Source organism: Odontomachus brunneus, unplaced genomic scaffold (genome assembly GCF_010583005.1).
Source record: "Odontomachus brunneus isolate Ranch 3 - 2012 unplaced genomic scaffold, Obru_v1 Obru_scaffold_147, whole genome shotgun sequence".
Classification (NCBI taxonomy): domain Eukaryota; kingdom Metazoa; phylum Arthropoda; class Insecta; order Hymenoptera; family Formicidae; genus Odontomachus; species Odontomachus brunneus.
In genome coordinates this window covers 716596-742673 of record NW_022639597.1, presented here as the reverse complement: position 1 = coordinate 742673, position 26078 = coordinate 716596, and the positions used below count along the sequence as shown (strand labels likewise).

At 44.0% G+C, this 26078-nt stretch overlaps 3 protein-coding genes and 1 non-coding gene across 7 annotated transcripts in view; all 4 read left to right on the top strand.

Annotated features, from left to right (window-relative positions):
• The first annotated feature begins 1979 nt into the window (after positions 1-1979).
• Positions 1980-8853, top strand: LOC116850505 (vacuolar protein sorting-associated protein 54). 2 transcript variants are annotated; one of them, XM_032828863.1, is made up of 13 exons: positions 1980-2412; positions 2669-3047; positions 3167-3269; positions 3415-3578; positions 3668-3867; positions 3957-4142; positions 4267-4393; positions 4508-4762; positions 5107-5535; positions 5647-5927; positions 6000-6217; positions 6571-6787; positions 6868-8853. In XM_032828863.1, exons 1-13 carry the CDS (start codon positions 2315-2317, stop codon positions 7127-7129), a joined length of 2919 nt encoding a protein of 972 aa, XP_032684754.1. In that variant the 5' UTR covers positions 1980-2314; the 3' UTR covers positions 7130-8853. The 2 variants fall into 2 exon arrangements, with proteins under 2 accessions (XP_032684754.1, XP_032684756.1); XM_032828865.1 differs by lacking the exon at positions 1980-2412 and having other exon boundaries at positions 2974-3084.
• On the top strand, positions 7069-11586 carry LOC116850507 (cytoplasmic dynein 2 light intermediate chain 1). 2 transcript variants are annotated; one of them, XM_032828868.1, is made up of 7 exons: positions 7069-7185; positions 9626-9743; positions 9814-9915; positions 10161-10487; positions 10627-10784; positions 10920-11163; positions 11296-11586. In XM_032828868.1, the coding sequence occupies exons 1-7, from the start codon at positions 7166-7168 to the stop codon at positions 11365-11367; spliced, it is 1041 nt and encodes a 346-aa protein (XP_032684759.1). In that variant the 5' UTR covers positions 7069-7165; the 3' UTR covers positions 11368-11586. The 2 variants fall into 2 exon arrangements, with proteins under 2 accessions (XP_032684759.1, XP_032684760.1); XM_032828869.1 differs by lacking the exon at positions 7069-7185 and adding an exon at positions 9176-9280.
• Positions 11587-12290: 704 nt separating this feature from the next.
• LOC116850506 (protein numb) overlaps positions 12291-26078 on the top strand; it is a 53895-nt gene continuing 40107 nt past the window's right edge. The window contains exon 1 of one of the 2 annotated variants that reach the window (XM_032828866.1): positions 12291-12729. The gene's annotated coding sequence lies outside the window, so the exon portion shown is untranslated. The remainder of the gene's footprint in view (positions 12730-26078) is intronic. The other variant, XM_032828867.1, reaches the window with a different exon arrangement.
• Positions 23374-23537, top strand: LOC116850513. Its single transcript, XR_004379364.1, has one exon. It is a non-coding gene; the product is annotated as a U1 spliceosomal RNA (small nuclear RNA).

Sequence of the window (26078 nt, the reverse complement as noted above, 5' to 3'; positions counted from 1 at the left end):
TGTGATCCTACGGGATGGAATAAATTTTTTTCGTAAATTTTATAACCATCGTAAAGTATAGTTTTTTCCTTACAATTAAGACAAAGAGCGGATTCGCAAAAAACATATCGAAGTTACTTATACATTTTTGTTATCACTTCATTTGACGCACTCTATTGAGTAGAATGAATTCTTTTCACAAATCTGATAATCATTCTAAAATATCAGCGTTCTAAAATATCATTCTAAAATATCAGCGTTCCTTACAAATAGAAAAATAAAGAAGAAATATACATTTCTTCCGCGATGTTGTACGGTGCATTAAAGTTACCTATACATTTTTAATCAGTTAACGTGACGTGCACACACACACACACGCACGTGCAGCACACACACACGTACACACACATAATGCACAAGAATCTCCCCGTGGCACGCATCGGTAATGTTAATGCTAACGGTAACTAATTAAAAATTCATCATCGGTACATTTGATATGCCGCGGAACAAAGTCACACTTCTTCTTAATTTTCTTATTTGCAAAGAAACGTTCATATTTTACAATGGTTATCGTAAGATTTGTGAAAAGAATTCATTCCAGTAGAATACGTCAATTAAGCGATTTAAAAAAAATGCATAGCTAACTTTGATATGTCGCAACTGTGCGAAAAAAAATCGTATTCGCTTTTGTTTTTAATTGTGGAGGAAAGCCTATACTTAACGATAGTTGTATCATGAAATTTACGGAAAAATTTATTCCACCCCGTAGGATACATCAAATTGTGCAATTTTTTTAGAGACGCTACACGTTTTTACTTGTGAAAAAACTGCGGAAAGGGAAAAGAATAAATTGAAAATCCGACTAATGCTCCTTAAAATACAGACTTTACTCTTGAAATATTACAAAAAGATTTCAAATACGATGTTCCGCGGTATTATACTCATTTAAAATTGTGCGAAATTTCGACATGAATTAATCTATGCGATAATTTTATTGACGAGTGTACATAAAGGAACTAAGGAAATAAAGAACAGAAAGAGCGTTAATGATACAGAAATGATATAAATCTATTCCAACTAACAGTAGATGATTAATCATGATTATTCCGTTATTATCCACTCGCGGATATTGTTGAGCAGATATTGTCATAGTTTACATCGTGCACTTGATACGCTTACTAAATAGTAACTTTCTATTAGATAATCTTAATATCGACAATGCATATCAACGGCGACGCATTCAATCAATACAATACGTTTTGTTGATGAGTATTATACCAGCTTAATATACCGTTGTTTATATATATTGTCGATATTAAGATTATCTAATAGAAAGTTACTATTTAATACGCGTATCAAGTGCACGATGTAAACCAAGCCATTATTATCATTACTATTCGAGTATTATTATTTCTTTATTCGATTATTATTTAATTTATTCGGTTATTATTTAATTATTGATATTATGCATAGAAAAGTAACTCGAGCGTGCCGTTAAGACAATTTAACATTATTTAATATTATCTTATCTTAAAACAAGCTAAAGAGCTGTACCACTAAACTGGTGCAGTAAGAGTGAGACAAGTATATTTTATCTCACTCTAACTTATTGCTTTACAAATGGCGCCCAACCACAAAAAGTTATTCCTTTCAACGGATTTTCTTTCAATTGGGAGACACGAATCAGGACCATTTTTGTTATATGGAGTTCGACCTCTTTCTCTCTTACTTCATGGCCGTAACTTTTGCTGCGACCTGTAGGCAAGAAAAATCGATGCAACATAGAACGGAAAGTGACAGCTGTGAACTCTCATTCATACGCCATCTGAAAAGCGCAAGTCGAACTGTAAAGCCTACTACCTGCTTCGCCTAATGACCTGCTTCGATATTCAGCTCAGTATCGCGCGTGACGTTGCGACACGCGCGTTCAGAGAGATGCTTGGACGAATCGCTCGTACTTCGATGAGAAATATCAATTATGATTCATCAAAAATACGCGGCACGTTAGAAATGCGATGACTGTCGTGCACGACGCACGAGCTTAGGACGCTCCGTTTACGAGTGATCAATCTTTTCTGACGTGCAATTAATATCGTGCCGCGAACGGTGTTGGTAGCTTTGGCCGTACCGGTTTCGTTTCTGAGTTGGCCAACGTGTTAGCTCGTGAAACGTGTATTTGTAAGCGAAGACGTGTAAAGTCTGGCTAAGTAGTCGTGCGTGCGAACGGGAGAGAACGGGAGAGAACGGGGGAGCACACGAACACCGTGGCTGAAACGGTGCTCCGAAACGCGCCTGTCGACGTCACGATGGTGAGCTGAAAGGTGACGCATAGGCAATGGCGAAAAACGCGAGAGGCTCCGAGACGGTGCCCATGGTTTTGACGTGCGAACACTGTGCTAACCAGACGTTCAAGCAAATTCAAGACTTCGTTAGGTGGGTCCATCTGTCTAATATATCTGTCCGGCTACCACCGTGCTCCGCTTCGTCGCGCATCGTTCCCGTCTGTCGTCAACGAATTTTTCCAGTAAAATTTTCGATAAGCGTTTACAACAGTCAATTTGACAATGAGCGATTAAAGAGGTGTAATTAAGGAGACAAGAATAGAAACGGACATGTATCGCTATCTATCGTCCTAATTAACGTCTCTAATTGTACACGACTAATTGTGCTTTTTTGCAAATTGTTTCAGGCACTTGAGAGACCAACATTGTTCCAGAGAAGGTGGATCCTTCGTGTGCCTCTATGGCTATAATGGAGTATGCACTAGTCTTCCTGTGGAAGGTGTTTCCGACAAAGATTATATAGCACATGCCACCAAGCACGCAGCTATGCAGCAGCAACGAAAAAGCAATGGCCAGTTATCAGAGGCCAGCTCGACATGGACGGTATATTCTGCTGCGCAAAATCTACCTGCCGTTCTCAATGATCCTTTCAAGGGCAAGCAGAGCAATTTTCTAACACGCACCTGGGGAGATGGGTTCATCGAAAAGGTAGACATTCCGAAGAGTCCCTACCTGCCGGAGGTCACAATGCAGCATTTTGAAATGTATTTGAAAAAAATTGCAAGGGTAATCATCAACATAATTATATTTCCTCAATGAGCAGGTATCTTCGACATATATATGCTTGCTTTGAGAGAGAGAGAAAGAGAGAGCGGTAGCCTTATACCTTGCATTTCTTCTTTCAGAGATATCGGAAACACTCGCGGATGAACTCGAACGCGAATAGACCAACTACTCCGAATGAGCTGCTTCAAAATTTCCCAAATCTTAGGAAGGTGAAGTCATTAGGTAATGTTCCATACTGTTTAATGTACATAATCAAGAAAAAGTGACCTCGATTTATGTCGTTGTTGTCGCAAAGTTCTATATTTTGGGAATTATTAAACAAAGAGTATGATCACTCCTGAAAACTGCAACGTATTTTTTTATTCAGATCGGCTGCAATTCGATTTAGCTAGTATCCCAAAGATCTTCTTAGTGCCAGGTTTAGATCTTTCGCAAAAAGACAATTTTGATGCTGTGTTTCCGTTCGCAAAAGACGGCCTGTTAACTGAGGAATGTAACATTGTTATGCACGTGAAGCAAATGCAAGAGAAGGTACGAACTATACGAAACGTAAGAAGCAGACGAATTTAGATCTTGCTGTGATAACATTATTATATAAGACATATTTTCAAATATAATAGCTCAGTCACTACCTGGACATCGTGGAAGTCCGAATAGCGGAGCAAGTCGCGTCCAAATCTCAAGCCTTCTTCCATGCGATGACATCTCACGATGCGCTCATGGAACAACTCACTCAAACAATCACGGTTCTAAAAGCTCTCAGGAAAAATATTCATCAAGTCGATCAGCATCTAGTCAAGGATTCTTTAGACATTTTACGGTAAGTTCCTAAGTAGCGTGCAAACGTCTCGAAAACATATGCATTTGAGTATTTTAAAGAAACATAAAGTTCTTCTTTCTTTCGTGAAGCTTGGAACGTGCTAGGTCTAACAGGTTGCTGGTTCAAGAAAAGTTGAAACTTATGGCGACTGTGCATCAAAGTCAACCCATGATACAGTTACTGTTATCTACGCCGGACTATGTTGCGGCACTAGACCTCATTTCTACGACACAAGAGATTCTCCTGCAGGAGCTGAACGGAATACATAGTTTCAGGTAAATATTCGAAAATTCCGAAAAGATTACGCATAATTGAACATTATATGCATTCTCCAAATGTCTCGACGGTTCTATTCTATTTGTAAAGTTTACGCTTTCGTCGTGTACTCTTGTTATTCAGACACTTGAGTTCGCAACTGACCGAAATGGAAAAGCTCGTGGACAAAATGTTGTCGACGGAGTTTCAACGATACGCCACGGCGGATCTGAACAGACCGTTGGGCGGCGAGAACACTGTTCTGGACGGCGTAAGTATCGCACACGATTTTTCACGCATCGCACCTGTTATCCTTAGCTCGTAGCGAACAACACTTCGTACCATCTCTTCCCAGTGAGATCATTTGTACGTCCTCAACGAACAGGATAAACTGGTGTCCATCATTTCCGGTCTGCTGCGTCAGAAACACTTTCAATTTGTGGACACGTACAAAGAGGAAGCTGTTACTACCATAAGAGCGTTAACGAAGCAACGGGTGATCGAAGCCCTGGCAGCGAGCGATTGTTGCAGCGATCAGCAAGCGGCAGCTCTCGAAGTCGGAGGTCTCTCTTTAACAGAGAGATTAACTCTGCTTCACAGTACCATACAGTCCTTCACGTATCTTCTATTACGAGTTAAGGTACGCGAAAAGTTTGCAGTCTCTGCTCTGTTTTGCTTTGAACATGCTTATTTCTTAAGTCAAATTTTTAATTTCTGGAGGAGTGTATCTGCGCTTTAACTTCGATATGGACAATTTGCTTGAGATCAATAGCAAATAAGAGACGTTTCTTTTCTATTCGTGCCAATTTTAGTGTTCAAAGTTACGTGATTTTAAGATGACAATTATCGAGGTAGTAACAACTCTCTTCTTAACAAATCTCTTCTTTCCACTCAATATCTTATCTCCGCGTGTCTAGAAAACTTTCAATAGATACAGAGCGCACCCGGTATATACGGTATGTGATAATAATATATTCTTCTCAGGCAGTTCACGATGTAATGAGAGACACCGCAGACTTATCGGCCGGACGTTTATGCGACGGCTCGTTCGATGAATCAATACCTGATCGTTTACTGACTCAAGAAGAGCATACGCGAGTAACCACCAAACTCACTGATATGATTACTTCTGTATGCGATTATTGCCACGAGCGAATGGGGAATCTGCTTTCAGCGGGCACAAATGAGAAGGATAAGTTTTACAACGATAAGGACAAAGTTATCGGCGACGTGTCGCAGAGTTACAAATCCGACGACAAAGAGTATCAAACGTGGAACGATAAAGGCTCCTGGCTGAGCGAGAGAGCGACGACTGCTCAGGTTTGCCAATTGGCTAATATGGTCGAGGAATTTACACACGCTTGCGAGAAACTCTGCGGCAAGCAGTGCACAGCGTTGCGCTCGGCGTTCAAGGTAATTAGGTCGTTCGCGCGAGTCACTTATGTGAAAAAAAATTAGCTTACGTAAAAGGAAATTTATTCCTGCATTGTCATTGTGCGTAATCCGTGACGTGGATTCTTACAGGCGCAAGCGAGTAAATTTGTACAGCGTTTCCATAACGAACGAAAGACCAAACTGACGCTATTGCTGGAATCCGAGAGATGGAAGCAGGCTGACGTACCGTTGGAGTTTCAATCGTTGGTAACATATGTACACGAGAAAAAGTGCTTTCCGCTGAAAATCTTCACATGCGAGGACGACACGAACAGCGACAGCGTGGAGAACTTCATTGTCGTCGGCGATGACAAATTCGCCGTGGTTGGAACCGCTCTGATGCTCATACAGATGATACATGAGTATTGCAGGTGAAGACAGATTATGAAGTTTCGGTTGCGAACGTCGCGGCGATTGTAACGCGTGGTTCTCTTTCTTTAAAGGACCGGCAGTGAATTGGTTGCCTTGTCCGGGACCATAGGAAGACAACTCGCCGAACTGTTGAGACATTACAATTCGCGATGCTGTCAACTGGTTCTCGGCGCGGGCGCGATGCAAGTCGCGGGCTTGAAGACCATCACCAGCACGATCCTCGTGTTGGCGGCGCGAAGTCTGAAGCTCATATTGTGGTTCATGCCTTTCGTCAAGGCGCATTTTCAAGGTAACGAAATATCATTGTTATCGTCGTATTATTATACTGTAACTTTTAACGATTTATTATACTATATTATTATACTGTAACTTTTAACGAGAGTCGTTATCGTAATGTATCGTTTATTGTTGCGTGTAAATATAACATATGACGAAGAACACCGCAACGATAAAGCAAAGATAACAATACTGTCGCTGACAGTAAAGTTGTTGTATAAAGTTGCTGAATAATTAGAACATTTAACGAACTGTTTCGTTTCACCCATATATAAAGATAAATTAGATTCAAACGGTAGTTTTTTGTATTAAATGCAGCGTCGAATTAATTTCTAAATTGTGATCCCCCTAATACTTAATACACAGCACTCATGGAACAAAATCCTAGCCGAGGACTCGTTGGCTCGTCCGGTATGAGTGGCGGAGTGGCTTTGTTAGACAGTGTTGAGAGAGATATTCGCGCGCATGTGCGAGAAATTGAAGGGAAAATTCTCACTATCGTAGACAAGTTACTAGGCGGCCAAATATCCAAGTGGACAGCGAGACCTCCGGTGCCATCGAAATCTTTCAGAAATATTTCTAGGTAAATAACGTGGCGACAAAGCTGTATTAGATTTTTCCGGCGTTTTGTTTAACAAATCCTTTTACATCCTCTGTTCATAGTTACCTAATGAAACTTCACGAAGCCGTCTCCGGAATTTTGCCTACTGTCGAAGTACAATCGCTCTACCGCACCGTAAACACGTCCTTCAAGGAGAAGCTTAGGGAGCAACTGGTGAAGATGAACATCGTGAACAACGGCGGGCCGCAGCATGGCGTGGTCACGTCCGAGCTCACGTTCTATTTAGAAGCCTTAAGAAAACTAAAAGTACTACCAAGCGAAGAATTAAATGACAATTGGATGAGCGACATATGGACTAGATAACATGCAGAGCGAGTGATATACTGCATCATAGAAGCAATGAAGTACTATAGGAAAAGGTGACTGTATGCACTCGTCTTCCTTTGTATAACTCATCACATCCCCAACACGTAAACATAAACCATACGATATTGACGTCTATCGTCCGATCGTCTTCGATGATGGCGGGATTTAGAAAGAATAGTTCGCGTTGAATTTGATTTTTTTTCAAAATTAGAGTTTCTCATCGCCTTATAGTACGATCATTCATGCGATCGTCGATTAATGTGTCATATACACTTTAGCAAAAATATGGTTTATTAGTTTGATCGAATGTGAGGTGATTGAAGGCAGACGTCGCGTTTCTACGAGATAGAATATTTATCACAGATTCAATATTTGGAAAAAAGAAATTTTATAGGCGCTGGTCATAACTGAATTCATTTGTTAATTTTGACAACGTTGATTGCATCATTTCATTAGTCACATAACTCGTGTTCAATTCACAAGACATACATTTTCGAAGCGTTACAGTCGACAATTTTTAGGATACATCAGATGACCCACCATACACGTCTCTCGAGTATTTTCGCTGACTATAGTGTTCAAACGAAATTGCTATCAAGTATACATGAACTATAGGAACTGTAGAAATATGTCCGTAGGTATCTTGTGAAAGTATTATTTTCTAATACACATGGTTGCGGAGGGAAAGAAACGTCACGTTTGTTCACTTGCGAATGAAGCATCGTCTCTTACAGATATCTCGATGTATCACGATGTTGTAGCAGGACCAAACATAGTAATTTGTAAGTTTTTTGTATGATACCGTATTTAACAGGCAATTAAAACTTCTATTTCCGAAGTAATTGTATGTTTCTTGGAAAGATATTCTTTCCTTTTTTTTTCGTAAAGAAAGTTTCAGATAGTTGAGTTATTTATGACACATAATGTGTGAATCAAAAGTAAAGTAAATATGACTATCTTGATTGTTCATTATGCGTATGCGATTATAATTAATATGTCGCGAGAACGAAATCGCGAAATGTATGCTCGCGCAAAGAGGTTATGACGAAAAGGTGCGCGCTTGCTTGTCATTCTAAGAGTCTTCTCTTCAGAAAGGAAGAATATATGATTACTATTCTTCATAGCTGATATTAACGCAACTTTTATGTGCAATTAGTAATTGGTATTAATTATACGTGAAAGACAATGTGTTCGTAAAAATTTTATCTAATATTCTAAAAGAGGGAGAAAAAAAAGGAAGTGAGATAATTACACACTAGCATGTGTAAATGTAGAAAACGTCTGAGTCTATATCGCGGATTGTACCGTGCATTTCATTCCTGACTTCATCTAGTCTGAGTTGTACATAATATTGCGAGAGGAGGGTATGCGCTAATCGACTGTACTTTAATTCATGAACGAATTTGCGAATTTAGAGCGTAAATACGTCGTGTGATCCAGCAGAGACGTATTTAGTAGGGCTCCAAGCACGTTTTTCATATTACGCAAGGGAAGTCGCGCGAAAGCGCTCGGAGCCGATTATTATTACAAAGAATATCCTCCGTGGATTTCACTCTATCAAGACTGACGACCTCTCGTTAGATCATCGCGCATACGAAAGGAAGAATGAGAAGCGTGTTATGTAGAAAGACTATTAATTTTTAGATGTAAATTATTGTATCTTGTACCATCTTACATAATGTACTACGAACATTAACATAAAAAGAACTAATGAGACCGCAGATGAGAATAGCGTGATGTTATTTATTTGAACAAGTATTTCCTGACGCCTACTGAACTTTGTAATCCAAGAAGACTGGATATTAAAACAAATGTTACAAGAACATGAACTCGCAATAATTATTAACATTACAATTATCACACATACACACACACATTTGATGCCCGTTTCACAAATAAGTTACGTTCAAAACAGATTAGCTTTATAATGTATGACGCTTTCTGTCGGCCATTCGTATCTACCACAAACCACGGATATACGGTCAGGCAGGAATTGTATGAATGGGCGCCCACGTGTTACCATGGTAACAAAGAGTAAAACATGTCCATAACCTGAAGAAAGACAGAATTGTGTGAACACAACTACGAGTCTTTGTGTAATATATCGCACGTCTCGCGTCTTTCCAAAAAAATGTCTGCGGAAAACCGGTGATTAATTTATTGTGTATATAATTAATTCGTTACCTTTGTAAAAAAAGTCATATGATAATAATACTGAATACATTGATAATACATTGATAATATATTAAAAATGGCTGGAAAATCCACTAAAAAACCACGTATAACCTGCGGGAGAGTATTTCTTATCGTTTTGGTTAATATCGCGGTAATGATCGAGTGAGTGACTTTCCAAAGAAACTTATAGACGTGACTTCCTCAATAAGGATCGAATTCTATAAATAGATCGTTTTTGTACTATCTTTATTTATCGCGGCACACACGTTATCTCACGTGTTTTTCACAAAGTGCGAATCGATTAAATTGACTTTACAGTGAGGAGTCCATGCGAGAAACTGCATTAAGACTCGCCACCGAGGAGGAGAACAAGCGAAAGACTGATCCGAATGAGACCCACGAACGGTCCATTATTATCCTTGGCAGCAAGGGAGTTGTAAGTGACGAAATTAGGAGCGTATCGCGTTCCCGCTGCCTGCACTCTATATTTTCGATTGCGTTTCTAGGGTAAGACAACGATGGTGTATCGATTTCTCGAAAAGGAGGAAAGACCGAAGCCGACCATTGCGATGGATTATTCGTTCGGTCGTAAAACTATAAAAAGTCTAGTAAGTGATATGCGATTCCCACTTATCGATTGAGACATATTTATAGACAATAGAGTTTGCGTTTCGTTCGGAGATGATCGTAGTTTTTATATAAAGCTGACTTGTTTGCTCTTAAAATAATCCAGAAACAATGGCCGTAATATTTAACGCAATTAAACTGTAATGTCATCGTTTATTTTATCCCGAGGCTTCCGCTAAACCGGTATCGAATTAAACTTATAAATAGCAATAATGTGCTACCGCAGGTGAAGAATATAGTGCACGTGTGGGAAGTGGGTCACTTGGCTTCTTCTTTAGTGTCGGTTGCGATGACGGGATCCACGCTAACGCATTCTCCTCATCACACTGTTTTATTGATGATGTTGGATTTATCACGGCCAGGCGAATTATGGGCTTCCTTCGAGGAGACCCTCTCGGTGATACGAAGCGGCTTGAAGATGAGTTACGACGCGAACACTGTTCAAGAATTGCGAGAAAGAAGGATAGCCGACAACAAAAAGGACCTGGATCGTGGAGTCGATCCGTTTCCCATGAAGATAAGTATCGTGGGCGGACGATACGATGAATTCAAGGTATGTTTTAGGTATGTTTAATCCACCTCTTGATGTATCCAAGAAGCTATTTCTTCTAAATACTTAAGAATTCACAGTACAATGAGTAGCATAAATATGAGAGAGCTATTATTTCTCACCGTATCAATTTGTGCAATAGGAATTCGACTTAGGTAAGAAGGAACTCGTCGGCAAGACGCTGAGGGCGATGGCTCACAACTTGGGCGCGAGTCTTTACTATTATTCGTCCAAAGACAAGGTCCTCGTGCGGCGAATTAAAGATTTATTATCTCACCATGGATTCGGCTCGCCGTTTACGTAAGTCTTTCCATGAAACTTCTGCATGGTTTATAGCGGGTTCTAACGTTTATCGAGCTCGCTTATATGAGATCCCCGTGAGTTATATGCGCTATAAATTTCCACATTGTGCCTGCACTTTCAATGAAACGCAAGGGAGGAAAAGTGCACCGATTATGAGAAGCCATTAATGATGCCGGCGGGCGCGGATTCATTCGGACGGATCGATCTGCAATTCCCGCAAACGAGACCGTCGGCTACTTTAGACATCGTCAAACAAATTTACATATCTCGTATACCGCAAGTATCGAAGAGTGACGAAGGCATTCTGGAGGACCCCAGCAACGACCCTAACTTCAATGAGCCCATTATCGATAGACTGAGAATGCAGCGAGAAGAGGTGATGGATTTCTTAATCTGTAATGCACTTGTTGGACGATTGTGTTAACGAATTTAATTCACGAGATTGAAGGAAACATCAGTTAATTTCAAACGTTCGCGTCGCAAACTAAAAGGACAATTTTCTTTTTAGGAGATCAGTGTACTGCTGAACGACATGATGGAAGGCCGGATGCCGAAAATTCCTGTGCCCGATCCATTCTAGAAGACACATTCTCGCATTCTTCTATACGGGTTTGTTGCATTCTTCAAGGGACACGAGCAAAAACGAACCGTAAGATTGGCAGTTTGCGACAGAAAACGATTTATTGCGAGCAATAATACGTAAAGTTAAAATAAAGAATAAATTCCCGATTATATCGTTATCGCGGTACATACATCTCTTTAATAGCCAAGAATAAATGGAGGAAATGTACATAAAATATACGCAATAAATTCTTTGCTACAGTAAATTATTTGCGCAATTTTCGTTATTAAATTCTACAACTACAGACAACTCTGTAATTTCCTCTTCTGACTCTTTCTCTGTTGCATCAAGAAGCTACATTATATTCTACCCTACGGCAAATGTAGAGATAAGAAAGCCGTATGAAGAGAAAGAGGGACGGAGGGGAGAAGAGGTTCATTGCTAACTCAGCTTCCCGAGTGAGGTAAGCTGATAAGAAAGGATTTGTAATGCCTTATTTTAAGGAAGACGGTAATGCACTAAAGGAAGTGCACTGGTGCTTTATATAATATTTTGTTCTAATCGTAATCACGGCGGCAAAAAATATAAGAATAATATTCTATATTGTATATCAATAATGTTATTATAAAGAGCTCCTCTAAAAAAGAAAAGTAATTAATAGTTCGTGGTTTCTGACAAACTAACTCCGCCCCTGTAGCGCTCATGGCCTCTCTGTTCTTCCTACGGAAAAGCCGTGTTTCTTTCTCACTCACGCACAACAGCCGATAGGAGAATGGTTGCGACCTGCACCCCCGCACCGTCGTGATAAGAGACGCGCGCTCGCGCTCACCCATCGCGAATAGAAGCGCATGCGTGTCTGCCGCTCCGGTCGCTCCCGATACGCAGAGAGAAGGAGCGTTTACGAAAACGGGGCTCCGACTGGGGGGGTCTCGCCACGAAGAGCTCTCTCGCTCCCTCGCCGCCGTTTCCTCAGTGAAAATGCCGCCGCGATAGAGAGCCGCGCGTGCCGTGTGCTCTCCTCGAGCTCTCGTCGCGTTCCCGTGATAAGGACGGGCTCTCTTATCAGAGACTCTTTCGCGAAACGACACCTATCCGTTTCGCCCGCTTTCGCCTCTCTTTCTCCAGCTACCAGTGTCTCTTCTCTCTCCGCCGCGTTTTCTTCTTCCGTCTGTCGGTCTCGCGCTCCCCTTCCCGCTCTTCTCTATCTCCGTTATCACCGTCCTCTTGTCCGCTTCACCCCCTCATCCATCTTTACCCGCGCGGTGCGCACCGCGAGCGCACGGTTTGACAGTCCGCGAGTGTCGCGGACCGAATCGCGGCCGCGGATTCTGGACGCCGCTTCCGGAGAACCGGCGCTGTCGGACGCGCAGGTGTAGACAGGTGAGTCGTGAGGCAAGCAGCAACTTCTTCGACATGACAGAGAGAAAGAGAAAGACGTAGTGCGATTCATAGTCGTTCCGGAGTGTCGAACGGTAGCCGAATGGTGACTCGCTTATCGGCGAAAGCCGAGGACGCGGGGAACGCGCGAGCGCGTGTGTGTTTCGTATCGGGCGACCCATTTACCTGCGATGTGCATCACGATCGTCGTCATCGGGTCGTATCCTCTGCCCTCTTCGCGTCGCGCTACCCTCCTCGCTGTTATCGATTCCGGCGTGAACGCGCCCTCCATGGACAGGTATCTCGCGTCGTCTCTCGCCCGCGCGACTTCCTCCTCCGTGCGACTCTCGAATCTCGCATGCGATCGAGTGTCGCGTCTCATGATCGATGACATTTGAGCGCGCGTGCACGCGCGATTTATGCAACACATGCTCCGACCACGCGCGAGATCGCGCTCGCTCGTTCCACGATTACACGCGACCGATTGTACCTTGGAGCCCGTGAATTTCATTTCGATCGTCGGCTGGATCCCTCGAGCAAGGAGTCGATGCCGATGGAGGAGTTCCTCGATGAATGACGATTCTGCAAGATTGCAAGTTTCCCAACGAACTCACCTTTTCACCTGAAGCGCCGCCCGAAATATAAATGTTATTTCCATTCTTTGCCGTAGAAAAATCAGACAATGCTGTTGTGAAATTTTGTAACGATATTCGTGATTACAAGAATCGGCATCGCGTTTGATGCCTAATTGCGTGCATATAACGCGCTCTTTAATTGGACATCGTCGGTATCTCTCGCAAAGAGCTTAAAGCAGATAGCGTAATCGGCGAGATACGTATTACGTCTACTAGATAACGTTAGATTTCCAGTGTTGTTTCTATTTTCATTTGCGAATCTTGACTGAATATGAATGAGACGAACGAAGAGTTCAAACTTGATCGCTGTTGCGAAGACGGTTTTCTCTTGGTTTCCCGCTTTACTTAGATTTCGCAATGACGTTCCGGGCCAGGTTTTACGTACAATGTCACGCCTCATCTCCCTTGGCGCTAAATCAAGCGGCAAGTTGCATGCCGTCTTTTTAATTTTTAACTTTCAGTTCCGGCGATTATTGATCGTCACCGCTCGATTGAGTTCTAGGAACGTATTTGCGTAGGAGATACCCTTTATAAATGCAAGAATTTTCGATCTGCTTCCGTTCGTCGCGTACGCGCTATAATCACGAGGTCAGCTACATTAAATAAAGGTATCAAGAGATATCACCTGTCTTGATGCTGGTTGTTCATTTATTTGGCAATGCACTCGTGCTTTCTCTCCTTCTCGCGGTATTCTTCGCGAATTTTCGTGTCTCCCGAATTGCACGATCGCACGAAAGAGCCCTCAGCAAATTGTCTCTTGCTGTGCGCCCATTTCTGCGAGGCTGTAGGCACAAATTCGATCGTCTCCGGTAATGAGTGAATTTCGTGATGTGAGTTTTACATGATGGATATAAAAATACAACCGTTTCTTCACCGTTGCTCGACGCTTACGCGAACGTGACGCGATCACACAGAGATACGGGTACAGTTGGCGTGCCTGCCCTCGTGCTACAATTTTTGACGTAGAGTCAGACACTTTTTCACGGCCACGCAGTACTCGCCCTTCGTCCCTTGCGCTCACGACACGCGTCGCGACGCGTTCATTAATTATTTCGAACAACGCGCCTTGATCGATTCGTGGAACCTCGTGTGGTTCGATGCGTTCCCCTAAAAAGATACGCAAACGAATCGTAAGTGGATTACGCGAAAGTGACAGTTCGAGAAAGGAGATTGCTATTTCTCGCACGAGCAGTCAAACGTTAAGTCTCTCTTTCTCTCTCTCTCTCTCAACGGAACGTTAAAATAATTATTTTCGGGTAATAGAGCTTATACGTCATTTATTTTAACGCTCTATCTGCCGATAGAAAGTATTACAATTTTGCAGACAGAACGAATTTATAGACATCTACCTCTGATCTCAAGAGATCATGACTTTTAAAGAAGCCTATTAACAGACTTCCGGGAGTTGAAGTATTCATTGAGCGATGATTGAATTCTCTATAGCAGATAGTATCTGAATCGAAGGCATCTGTGAATGCAAAGTATGTCGCACTAACCGAGGCGAAATCCAAGATCGCAGACAAAGAGACGGTCCGCTGTGCGTGATCATTAAGCCTCTAAGTATCGGGATACTACTTTAATGATGAAAATCACTGCTAACGACATGTTTTCACCATCATGCGTCACTGTGGAACACGAAGGCGCACAGTTTTGTACGCGGCTCATAGGCCGAGGTCACTCTTAATGCCGCACTCGCCGCATAATTCGCGTTTAACCTTTCCAACTTGATCGACTTTGTTCGATCGAAACGAGCTCTGGAGAGTCATCGAGCGGAATAACGCGTGATCGTATCAAACCGATCTTGAACCTGTCTGCCCTCTGCGTCGGGCAACCCTCTGTCCGGCGCGACAGGTCGAGAGTTCCCGTCGAGGTATTTAACATTTTTGCGAAGGACTCGATGGACATCTCCTCGCAATCTCCATCTCGCTTTCTCCTCTTCATGTTTAGCCGCAGTTTTTTACAAAGCCGCAGAACTTCGCGGTCGGTCCCGTCGACCTTGATCTCGCCGAGCGACTCTCCGAGTCGCGCCGAGTATACTTTTAATTCCTGCCTGAAAGCGCCAGCCAACTTCTGCCTATATAAGCCTCCTTTAGAATTGAGATATTCCACAGCGACTTTCGTTCCGACGCGCTCTCCTTTCGCTTTCTAAAGAATTCAAATTATATCGGAAGCGTTCCTCAGGTTAAGTTCGCGCTATACAAAACGTAGAATTTTGTGCGAGAACAATATGTGAGAGTAAAAAAAGATTGTCATAGCCAAAAAAATGTCGCAGTTTATTTGTACGTGATTTATATGTGATATTTTTATAGTCGGATCTTATATTTAGAATGCTTTTAAGTTCATCCTCAGATAATGTACGGATTGTTTCGTTGTCTGCACAGAGTATCTGAATATAAACAGCCGATCTTAAATATAAGATTCGATTGAAAACCGCTCTTGAACTCGAATCACCGATGTCATCTCCTCGAGAAAATCAATCACCCTTGAATGCTGCGGATTTTAATCGATTATTAAAAAAATATATATAATTAATTACGGATTTATTCTCTTCTGAGTCGCTTTCTGATCTAAACTAGATCGTAAAATGGCTCGCAAAATTAAAATCCGAACGGGTCGGGTCGTAATATGACAAGCAGATTCGTCTGCTCCTCCGCGTTTCGACTCGCCTGCCCTTGTCCCCCTTTCGTGAACGGTCCGCGAAGAGCCTCGATGATCCTGACAAATTTGAGATTCCTCAACGGAGATTACACTCCGCGCGCGCCCCCCGCGTGTCGTGACGTCAGATTGGCCGCGCATATATGCTGTGAAACAGGGAGTCGTTTCGGTTCTCTGTCGACTATCGATCGCAGGTGGAACCGCGCGCCGGTGCACGATGACGAGCGTGCAAACCACGTTCGTGCGAGCGACGAAGTCAACAAATGCGCGAGACTCACCGCATGGAAAGCGCGGAAAGTGCAAGGGGGAAATGTGGATACATACCTGACGGGACCAGGCTACCAGGTCGCACGCCAATGCGGCATTTACCTGGACACTGGCTCTTTCCATGTATACTGGCCACAATTATTAACCCTTGCCGTAATACTAAATAATAGAGTGTCATCGACCAACCCGCAAAATTCCGCGATACTGCTGCGCGCTTCGAATCGCGTCGGGTAATTGCGCGTGAGACTTGCGGCCAAACGCGGCAATGGAATGGGCTCAATCCCGCATGAAATTAATAGCTAACATTCGACGAAATTGTATTAGTTATTAAGTAAATATCTCCTACTTTCAATGATTATGCGACTGCTGTACCAAATGTCATCGCGTGAAAAATTCATGGTGCAAATCAATTTATCTACGCGCTCCGCCGGAATCTTCTGCTGAAATTTCTTGCCGCAATGTCTGTGCTTATCACGCGAGTATTCGCGACGATGAGATGAGCCTGCAATCGCGTGAAATTAACAGTTAACATTCGATGAAACTGTGATCTAATTATTGAATATTTCCTATGCTTTGAAGATTTTACGACTGTAAGTACTAAATAATACTATGTAACGTCGTTAAAAATTCACATGTAACCCAATTTATCTATGCACTCAGTCGGACTTTCTACTGAAATTTCCCATCGTGCATATCGCACGAATATTCGCGATCACGACACTTTCGTCGACTCTATAACGTGCTTGTTACGTGCGCCTACCGGGAAATGATGCATTTGCATGCATCGCGGGATTGAGAGTGCATGCGCCTTCGTCTGAAGCTGAGTCTCGCCATGTCATTAAGCAAGAAGTCCTCCCACGCGCTGAGAAAAGGTGTGCGCATTTGTTCCTCCTGAAGAGTGAGAGTAGCGGTGAGGGAAAGGAACTGCTTGCGATGATTGCGAAAGGAAGACTCTCTGGAGCTGACCGAAGATGGTAGCGAGGAAGGGTATTATTCGTCGCCGTGTTTGCAAATTAACAGGCGTCTTTCCGCCGTTCTACATCGTCCAAGGTTCTTGGGCTTCTCTTTATCGCGTTGGCTCTCGCGCGCGTTTCTTTGCGTCTGACTTTCCTCGTGGCAAACCGTGATATCTGGCGGCACTAGATGATAACTCGCTGGAAGTGGAGGAACGTTAGTGGCGCGTGAATGTCTCGCCGGAAATAGCGTGTCGACATCACGGTGTGTTACGGTGTGCACGGTGTGTTATAAGAATACCTTAACATTTCGCCCACGTTCGTAAATTTAAATTTGCGACACTAGTGCCACGTTCATTTTTTTAACGCCACGTTATTCACGGGGCTCTTGTGTGAATGAAGATTTAATTACCTCAGTGTTCGAATCATCTTGTGGAAATTGTCACGTCGTCGTCTCGCGCGTATTTTTTCACGGGAAATTACGTTCTATCGAACATACGTTTTCTCACCCCCTTTTTCACTAGAAAAATTGCACTCCATCGAACCGCGATTTCTACATAACGAGACTGCCAAAGGAGAGAGCCCGAGATTGTCCAATACCGATGTCGATTATTTCGACGCGTTTTTGCATACGAATCGACGGCGCGGCGCGCCGACGTTCTCCGCGCGAACGAAGGCACGTTCCGGCACGTGGCGACCAGCACAATTATGTTCCATAACGAAGCAAACGCTCGTTACGCCACGAACAATTGGTTCGTTGTCCTAGGCGAGAGCCGAAGAGCGTGAAGCGTGCCTTCGAAGGGCTCAGGGGAGCGCGCCGCGCTCTTTCAAAGAAACATAGCTGTGAGTTCGCAGCTCTCGTCGGGATTAAATCGCAGGATTGCATCGTCCGCGTTGCTGCTATTGCCGCGTTGCGTGCGTTTGTTTTCAACAATCTGCCAGCGCGCCTTTTTCACGACCGGCAGAGATTTCACATCAAATTTGCGATATCCTCTTTTGAGTAAAATCATTCTATACAAGGAGCGAATTATTTGGAACGCGGAAAGAAAGCTTTAACCGCGCAATGCTCGTACGTTTGTCGTAGGATCTCACTCTCTAGTGCGTTTCGTATTACTAACATGACGATGAGCGCCATTAGCTTTACCAGCGATAAAGCGCGCACACACACAAAATAAAAGTGCTTCTCTATCTCTCTCTCTCTCTCTTCCTCAACGACAACACGAAAGGAAATCTCCGAATGAAACAGAGCGTGATGACGGGTGATACGTAGCAGTACTTTGCGATGTTCCGTACGAAATCGCTATACGCATGGCTGGAGCCCTTCCTCGGTGTCTCAAGTTTACATTTGCGCGCGGGCACTCCCTTCTGTCTGTAATCTAAGTTCGCATATCATCCGGTCGGAGAGATGCGAATTCGATGATCCCGTTGTCGGCCTGGCAACCTCTGTCGTTGTCGGCAACGTTACGTGCCGCGCACTCGTGTCAACAATCAATATTTATCGAGCAGTTGCGATAATCGTGAGATCGACAAATGTGTGTGACTTGTCGTGACGTCCAATTCCTGTTTCTGCAAAGAAAAGTCCACTGACTCGCTGCCCGAAAGTTTGCGTGCAGTTTCATTGCGCAACACTAATTCAAATTGCAAATATATTCTCAGAACGTAACTGTTTTAAGCAAAATAGAGGTGTGCAACGTGGGGACGCGTCTGTTATCGGTAGTATCGTATTCATTCACGCAGTTATCGCATCGTTATCGTAGTTATCGCGTCATCGAGGCGATGTTTAAAAAAATAAAGTATATTGAGATCACGCAGATACATAGATATCACGGGAACGAGAACGCTGATAACGGAGAAAGAAATATTTGCTTTCGCATTTAGCTAAATGTATAATTTAATATTATGTATAAATAATTTAATTTGCGAAAAAGAGAACGGTCTTTTTTTCACAACGTTAAAAATCGTTTATTTTATTCCAAAAATTTCGACGCTTTCGCACGACACTTTCGCGGACACGACGAGCTTTCTCCGCAGGTGCGACGCGAGTGCAGACAGATCATATTGTTTAACTGAATCAAACACGAATATTTCGCGCTTCGTTCCGTTTACAACGCGCGCTTCCATCCATTGTGATAATTACGTCGTCGTCGTGTCGTTAAGTTCATTTTCTTTCCTCTCTTCCTTCTTTTCTTCTCATTCCGCGCGGCCGAAAGAACCTGACTAGTCCGGTTTAGCTGAGCTAACACATTCTCTTTTTTTTTCTTCACGCCGGTCATAAAGTCGCTTATTTGCACGTTCGCAAGGCCTGATACCGGTGGTTAAGTGGAAAACAGAACGTGATACTCCGCGATGGAGAGACCCTCCTCTCTTTCCCTCTCTTCGAAACGATGCATCGGCACGGTAGGTGCACCGGACGATGCGCTCGCGTTATAATTTCAGAGCCACGACGGTCGCGACGCGATGCAGTGTCTCCGTTTACACGTGACATTTATTTTGCGGTCGTGTTTCCTACATCACCGTGGCGGAAGGCGCGCGCATGGTTATCCGCGGTGCGCTGCAATGCAGGCAGAGACTGTGGTCGCGGTGGTATCAATGTTTCAGTAGGAAACGGCTCTGGAAACGTAACTCCGATGAGCGATAGACGGGTCGAGAAAGCAACATAAGCTCTCTCGTTCCGGACCTAACGGGAGATATATTTTTACTAGCGAAACCGCGTCTTTTTTGCCGGGGGGTTACTTCCGCGGCGAAGCCATTGTTGAAAGATATGACGTCACGACGCTCGAGATAGCGTAAACTCGCAAACGCTTCACGTGGGTTTCGGCGTATAATGTTTGTCGCGATTTTTGATTGGCTTCGTGATCGTTTTCATACAGCGGTGTAGTTAGGTATCCTTCCGCGCCTTTCTTCCACCCTTTGTTACCTGAGCCGCGCAGAAAATAACGGGCTTCTCCAGAACGATGACAACGACGACGACAACGATATCGAGGATGTACTATATCGATATCGTACCGTACACGCGCTACCGTTTGTTGTTCGTATTCACGTGTTTACGTGCTCGCGTGTTTACGTAACGAAAAGCGTTCTAATATCGCTGTCTAATCGTAAGAGCGTGACGGAAACCGAACCACCTGGATGATCGTCTTACCCCTTTAACTCTCTCTCTTTCTCTATTTTCTCTTGCGGATATTTTTCGCGCAGATTCAGTGAATTATTGATAAATCGATGTGATGTAACGGCTGATAAATATACACAGGGCGAACTCGTGTCACACGAGTCGCAGACTTTTTCTCGTCTTCGACGGCGAGCGCTTCCCTCCCGCAGTTTCGCGGAACGCTCGATAACGACGGCGTTATCCCTTTTTCATGGGCAAATCAACATATATCTTAGCACGGCGGGTTCCAACGTCGATGCTGCATCTGATGCGGACATGAATGCGGACACGTATCGACACGAGCATTTAAAATGCATCGAATGTTCCGCGCGGCTTCGACGAAATAGGCTCGACCTGGGCCACAATGGGAGCGCGGGATTGAATTTAATTTTCGATATCGATCGAGTGGGAACGACGAGGAGGTGGAGTGCAGCGCACCGCGAATTTGTACGGAAAACGCGCGCGAACGTGCGTTGCACATTGCGTCGCGATACAATGAGTGCGCCTTCATCCGTGAATTTACGGCGCGCGGGCAGAAAGTCGCTGCACCTGGCAAGATCCGATGAAGGATCCGCGATTCTTGGCACGCGGCTTAGCGCGACGGAGGGACGGAAGCGAAACGCGTGGCGGTGTCGCCTCTGCTCCTCGTGACGATTGGCGGTGTTTGACGAACGATGCAAAAGTGTTTCACGAAGCACTGACCTTGTTGGCTCTCGATCCGGCATTACGTAAACGTACCGCTGTCTCCGCGGGTGTTACGCAGCAACGACATGCGCGCCCGCGCCGCGAGGAAGCGTATAATGAAAACACCCCGCCACCTTTGGCCACCCGTCTACCAAGCATATTCGTTCCCGCGAATCCCAAGGACGGCCGGATGCGCGATGAGCTCGCTGGAAATCGAAGCATCGCCCGGCAAGAAGGATTCACCACGCCTCGTTAGGCCCGTCGAGTGCGCGACGACGACGGCTCGCTTCGGGGATTATCGCAAGGTTAGCGCGTTTCCTCTCTTGCATCATATCGATCCGGTCCGCGGATACGTTTGGATTAATTCGACGCTCGTGATTCACGTTTGACGACCCCGTTTTCGCTCCCGCTTTTCAAACTGGCGCGCCGGCCGCTGCTGACATCCGACGGCGTCTGGAAGTAATAGTACGAGCGTAGCGAGTGGGCGCCTCTCGATGACTACGTTCAAACGGGTGCGAAGTCGAGACTTCGCGACTTTGACGCAAAGCGCCGCCGTTGTTGCTTCTTATCGTCGTCGGATATGTCACCTCATTTGTGACATTCGAAAATTTAGAACAGATATGCTATTTACGTTGAAAGCATTTAAGTGCGCATGTTTACGCGGTCAATCCATTCTTCCGTTCGCTATGTAAACGCGACAACAGCGAGCGATAGACTTTTCCAGCGAAACTAGAAAACTTGCTCTTTTCGAATCTTTCGTCACTTTCCGACAGACCATTCTTTTTGCGATGATCGAGAAAGTTCAATAGACGGCTAAGCGAGATAGCGACGCTCGAGGCTGCAAACACCGGCTTCTGCCGTCGCGGCGCCGTCTGGCAACTCGAGAAGCTTCTTGAGGAAACTCGATCTTATCGTCCCGAATCGCTGGGAGGATCATCTTTAAGCAGTCATATTTCCTGCAGACTGTTTCGGCAGCTTCATGCTGCTAGAGTTGCCTTTCTGTGGCGATTTTACCACGGTACGGTATCTTTACGTCATCGTGAATAATACGCGTGATCGCGTTACTGCACGTAAAGCACTTTAAACGTCCAACTCTAAATAGCAATCAGCGTGTATTCTGCTTTAAAAAAGGAACAAAAAATACAGAGAGAGAGAGAGAGAGAGAGAGAGAGAGAGAGAGAGAGAAGAAAAGAACGTGTTTCGCTTTTCGTTAAAATAACAGCAGCGGATACCGTATAAGGAAAGGAAAGGATCCCTCCATGTATGTCGTCATCCTCGATGTAAATAAATTCCTCTGTTAATGTAAGGAACACTGGAACCATAAATATTTACCAAACATTGAACATGTCGCATCTTCGCTCATTTCCTCGCTGCTTCCTTCGTTAGGCTTAACTTTCAACGGTGCTTGTTTATTTATTCCCGGTGAAATTAAAACATGGCCAGGAAACGATCTGGCACGCGAACATACGGGGCATACGGAGATACATTTCTCGGCAAACTCGTTTTCTGTTGAACACTGTTGCTATATGAACTTTCGGCGAGGCGTTTATGATTTAACAAAGGATTGCGCGAAAATGCCAGAAGGTGCACAGCAAGGAAATCAACTCCAACCTTGGAATTGAGGTCTCGGAGCGAGGGGAAACGCCGTAATATTTGGTGTTGCGAATTCACCGACGAAGAAGAGCGAATGAGAATGGCTCGGACGTAACGCGGTCGCATCCGATATCGAGCGTGCATAAATTAAGCAACGAATGAAATAAATCGTAACGTTGCATTTGGCGACCTCGATGTTGATTATGAGAGACACTCATCATAAATTATATTCCGCGGTGCCGAACTAATCTTTCTCATTAAATTCTCCTAATAATAAATTTATGGCGATTTATGGGAAATATAACTTGCAGTATAAATAATATCATAGATATTCAATAGTGTGTTAATACACATGACGTATCACTTCAGCAATACATCAGATACGAGAACCGAGATGAAAAATCGCTTTTGAAGAAAGTACCGTTTGTATTTACATAATTTCTTCTATATTTCTTAAGCGTTCAGGCCGCTTTCCGAATCACTCAAACGACCGCTGGATCAAGTCCCTTGTATGGAAACCGACAATCGCGTGTCCTGCTCACGTCTTCGGTCGTTGCGTGTGAAACAGCGCGTGTCATCGCTATGCGCTTTTGTTTATTCCTACGACGGATGCATCGATTGACGACCGCTAGAGGACACTGAATGATAAGATTCTCGTATGCAAAAGTGCATCAGAAGAACAATAAAATTGATTCCCATCGGCGGTTCCCTATAACTTACTTGGCGCGGAGGACACCGTGATCATGAAGGCGGTTCCTCCTGGGTGAGGCTTCTCCATTGCACCACGGTGATGCTGACCCTTGCGAATACTCCTAGTGTGGGTATATCGAGCGCACAATTTTTGGTAGTCGGGACCTGCGTACGCGCTGTCCCGGATTTATCAAGTCAAAAAATAAAGGGAGAAAATTTCCTTGCTCATTCTGGCCTCTTGACAGTTGTTAGGCTCGCCATATCGTTGCTCGTGCAACATTTTCTCGCATATCAGACAAATTCGCCCTTTAGAATTAGAAATATCACATTTTATATATGAGAAATATCTAAAATATAATTTCACATTTGTGTATAAAAATATTGCACAACTGAAATGTAATGCAAACATTAGACTTCTTATATAACATGTTATATTAAAGTTATGTTGCTGTTATATTGTTGATGTAACTTAACCAGTAAATAAAGAAATAGAAAATTAATTTGACAATTAAACACACATAGAGAGAAAAAGAAATCTTTTACATATTTTTATATTGTTAGTTTCTCGATACTTGGATAACTGTATATTTTTGGTGTACTTTTTGGTTGGCCGAAAATTTATGATGAAACGTCCAGTACATGGCGTGACGTCGTAAATCTCGCGAATAATTTATGGAAAGATAGCTCACAGTAGTATTTGACGCACACATAAATAATGTTTAACACTGGAAAACGCTACGATAATAATACGTAACGTGTTTCACGCAGGCGTGCTTCTGTGCGACGAGATGTATGACAAAATTCCTAATAGATAAAATCTCACAACAATGAGAGAGAGAGAGAGCGGAAAGCGTGAACGCGTCAACGACCCGCCGATTACTTTTTTTCGAGATTGAAATATATGCTCGTTGTGTTTACACGGACTATAGGTTTGTCCTCTGTTTTTCAATACCACGGATTATCGTGTTTTCGAAATCTGCCTGTCGAAATGGAAACGTCCGCAGCGGGCATCCGCGTGTTTCGCGTTTGCTTGACAATTCAATCGACGACGCGTTTTGCCTCCAGCCTCCCCGTATCGTATCGTGTCGTATTTTAGCCGTCGAAAGTGACATATTACGTGTACGTATTATCGCTCATTGCGTCCTCTTTATTTGCTCATCGAACAATCGCATTTGCAGATTGCACGAATACACAGTCGTCGCGGTGATGGAGACGGGATGAGTAGCAGAGCTGGCAGCCTCCGAAATGAGATGAAAACACACACCACGTCACGTCCCGGCACGTGAATCTACAATCCGTTTGTTCTCTTTCAATTTTCCAGTCTGGCGTGTTAAAACTGGATTAGTAACGTCCGCATCGATCGATTCGCCGCTGTAATTTCGCGGCATAGCCGCGAATGTAATCGGCTTCGCGCCAGCTATCGAAATCGGGTCGGTATTGAAATAAATGTCATCACGAGAATCTCTCTTCCGCAATCGCGAAAGAAACTGCCCGTAAAAATCGCAGTTAACGAATAATTCGTTTAATTGGGAAGAGATGCGAGCTGTTTGGAGGGATTGGAGAACCTGTTTGTTCGCACGGAGCGTGAGAGCGTGACTCTAACAACGCGCAGCATCTCCAGCCAACATCCCTTATTGCGCGGATCTATTTTACCTCAGCCTCGCCGACGGATCCGTTTTAATACAGGGCGCGTATTGATTTTCGGGGAACGCGCGACGGCGGCGGGTGAATACACCGCGAGACCGTCGGCTGGCGAGGGGAACGAGGGGCGAGCTCTCTCCACCACCTGCGGTGCTCCTTTTTCCTGTCGTTTTCTCATCCCGCCACTATTCTTTGATCGTAACGCAAGACACGCGTTCTTGCTCGCCGTGGCCGTTGATGAAACTCGTCAGGGCATCTCGGATACGCGTTGCTGAGCTCCGCACCGTATTGTCCCACGACGGGGAAACGTATTTTCCTCCGGAGAGTGTACACCGGCAATTTTCTCTCTTTACCCTCCGGTTATTCCCGGAAGAACTTTTAGAATCTGCGCCCTCCACGTAGGTGGATGGTCTTGAAATCGAGTGCTCAGATAGAGGAGATATTAGGATGCCGTGTGCGGAGGAACTATCTCGAAATATCAGCTGCAATTCACACTTTGAACTACCCTGCGATCATCTTGTCGAAGAGTGTGGTAACGAAAGAACGATCGTCGCCTGAAATGTCGCGAGAAGTTTCGCTAGTTGCCAACAACTCTCGGATTAGAACGCATCGATTTTGTCCGTAGACGTGTCGAGACTCGAAGTTAAGGCGAATGAATGGTTGAATAAATGGAAATTCAACCGCTATACGGGAAACAGTTTGTCCATGTCGGAGTGAGTCATTAATCTTCCTCTTCGCGATGGCTTTCTAATGCCAATCGCACCGTGCACGCTATGAGTGCGGAATAATTCTTATTTGATAGAAAGTCGGATATTGTTACACGGGTTTGATCGTCAATTGTCGCGCAATTTGGAGATAAATATCCTATTTGTCGAATGTGCAAATTTGTTCGATCGTCTTTCTTCACGTCTCAAATTTCTACATGAGACGTCTCGCCGGTTCATTCTTCTCGCATATCAAGCTCTCAACGTCGACTGAAGTTTAAAGTTAGAACGTTCGCATAGAGAAAGAGAAAGAGAGAGAAGGGAAGAGAGAGAGAGAGAGAGAGAGAGAGAGAGAGAGAGAGAGAGAGAGAGAGAGAGAGAG

Bases quoted from the DNA above. Each gene is read 5' to 3' on its own strand.
- LOC116850505 (XM_032828863.1), top strand. From the start codon at position 2,315: ATGGCGAAAAACGCGAGAGGCTCCGAGACGGTGCCCATGGTTTTGACG. The intron at 3,868-3,956 runs GTAAGTTCCTAA...TCTTTCGTGAAG, and splicing joins GATTCTTTAGACATTTTACG to CTTGGAACGTGCTAGGTCTA. The intron at 4,143-4,266 runs GTAAATATTCGA...CTTGTTATTCAG, and splicing joins AACGGAATACATAGTTTCAG to ACACTTGAGTTCGCAACTGA.
- LOC116850507 (XM_032828868.1), top strand. From the start codon at position 7,166: ATGAAGTACTATAGGAAAAG. The intron at 10,488-10,626 runs GTATGTTTTAGG...TTTGTGCAATAG, and splicing joins GACGATACGATGAATTCAAG to GAATTCGACTTAGGTAAGAA. The intron at 10,785-10,919 runs GTAAGTCTTTCC...ATGAAACGCAAG, and splicing joins GGATTCGGCTCGCCGTTTAC to GGAGGAAAAGTGCACCGATT.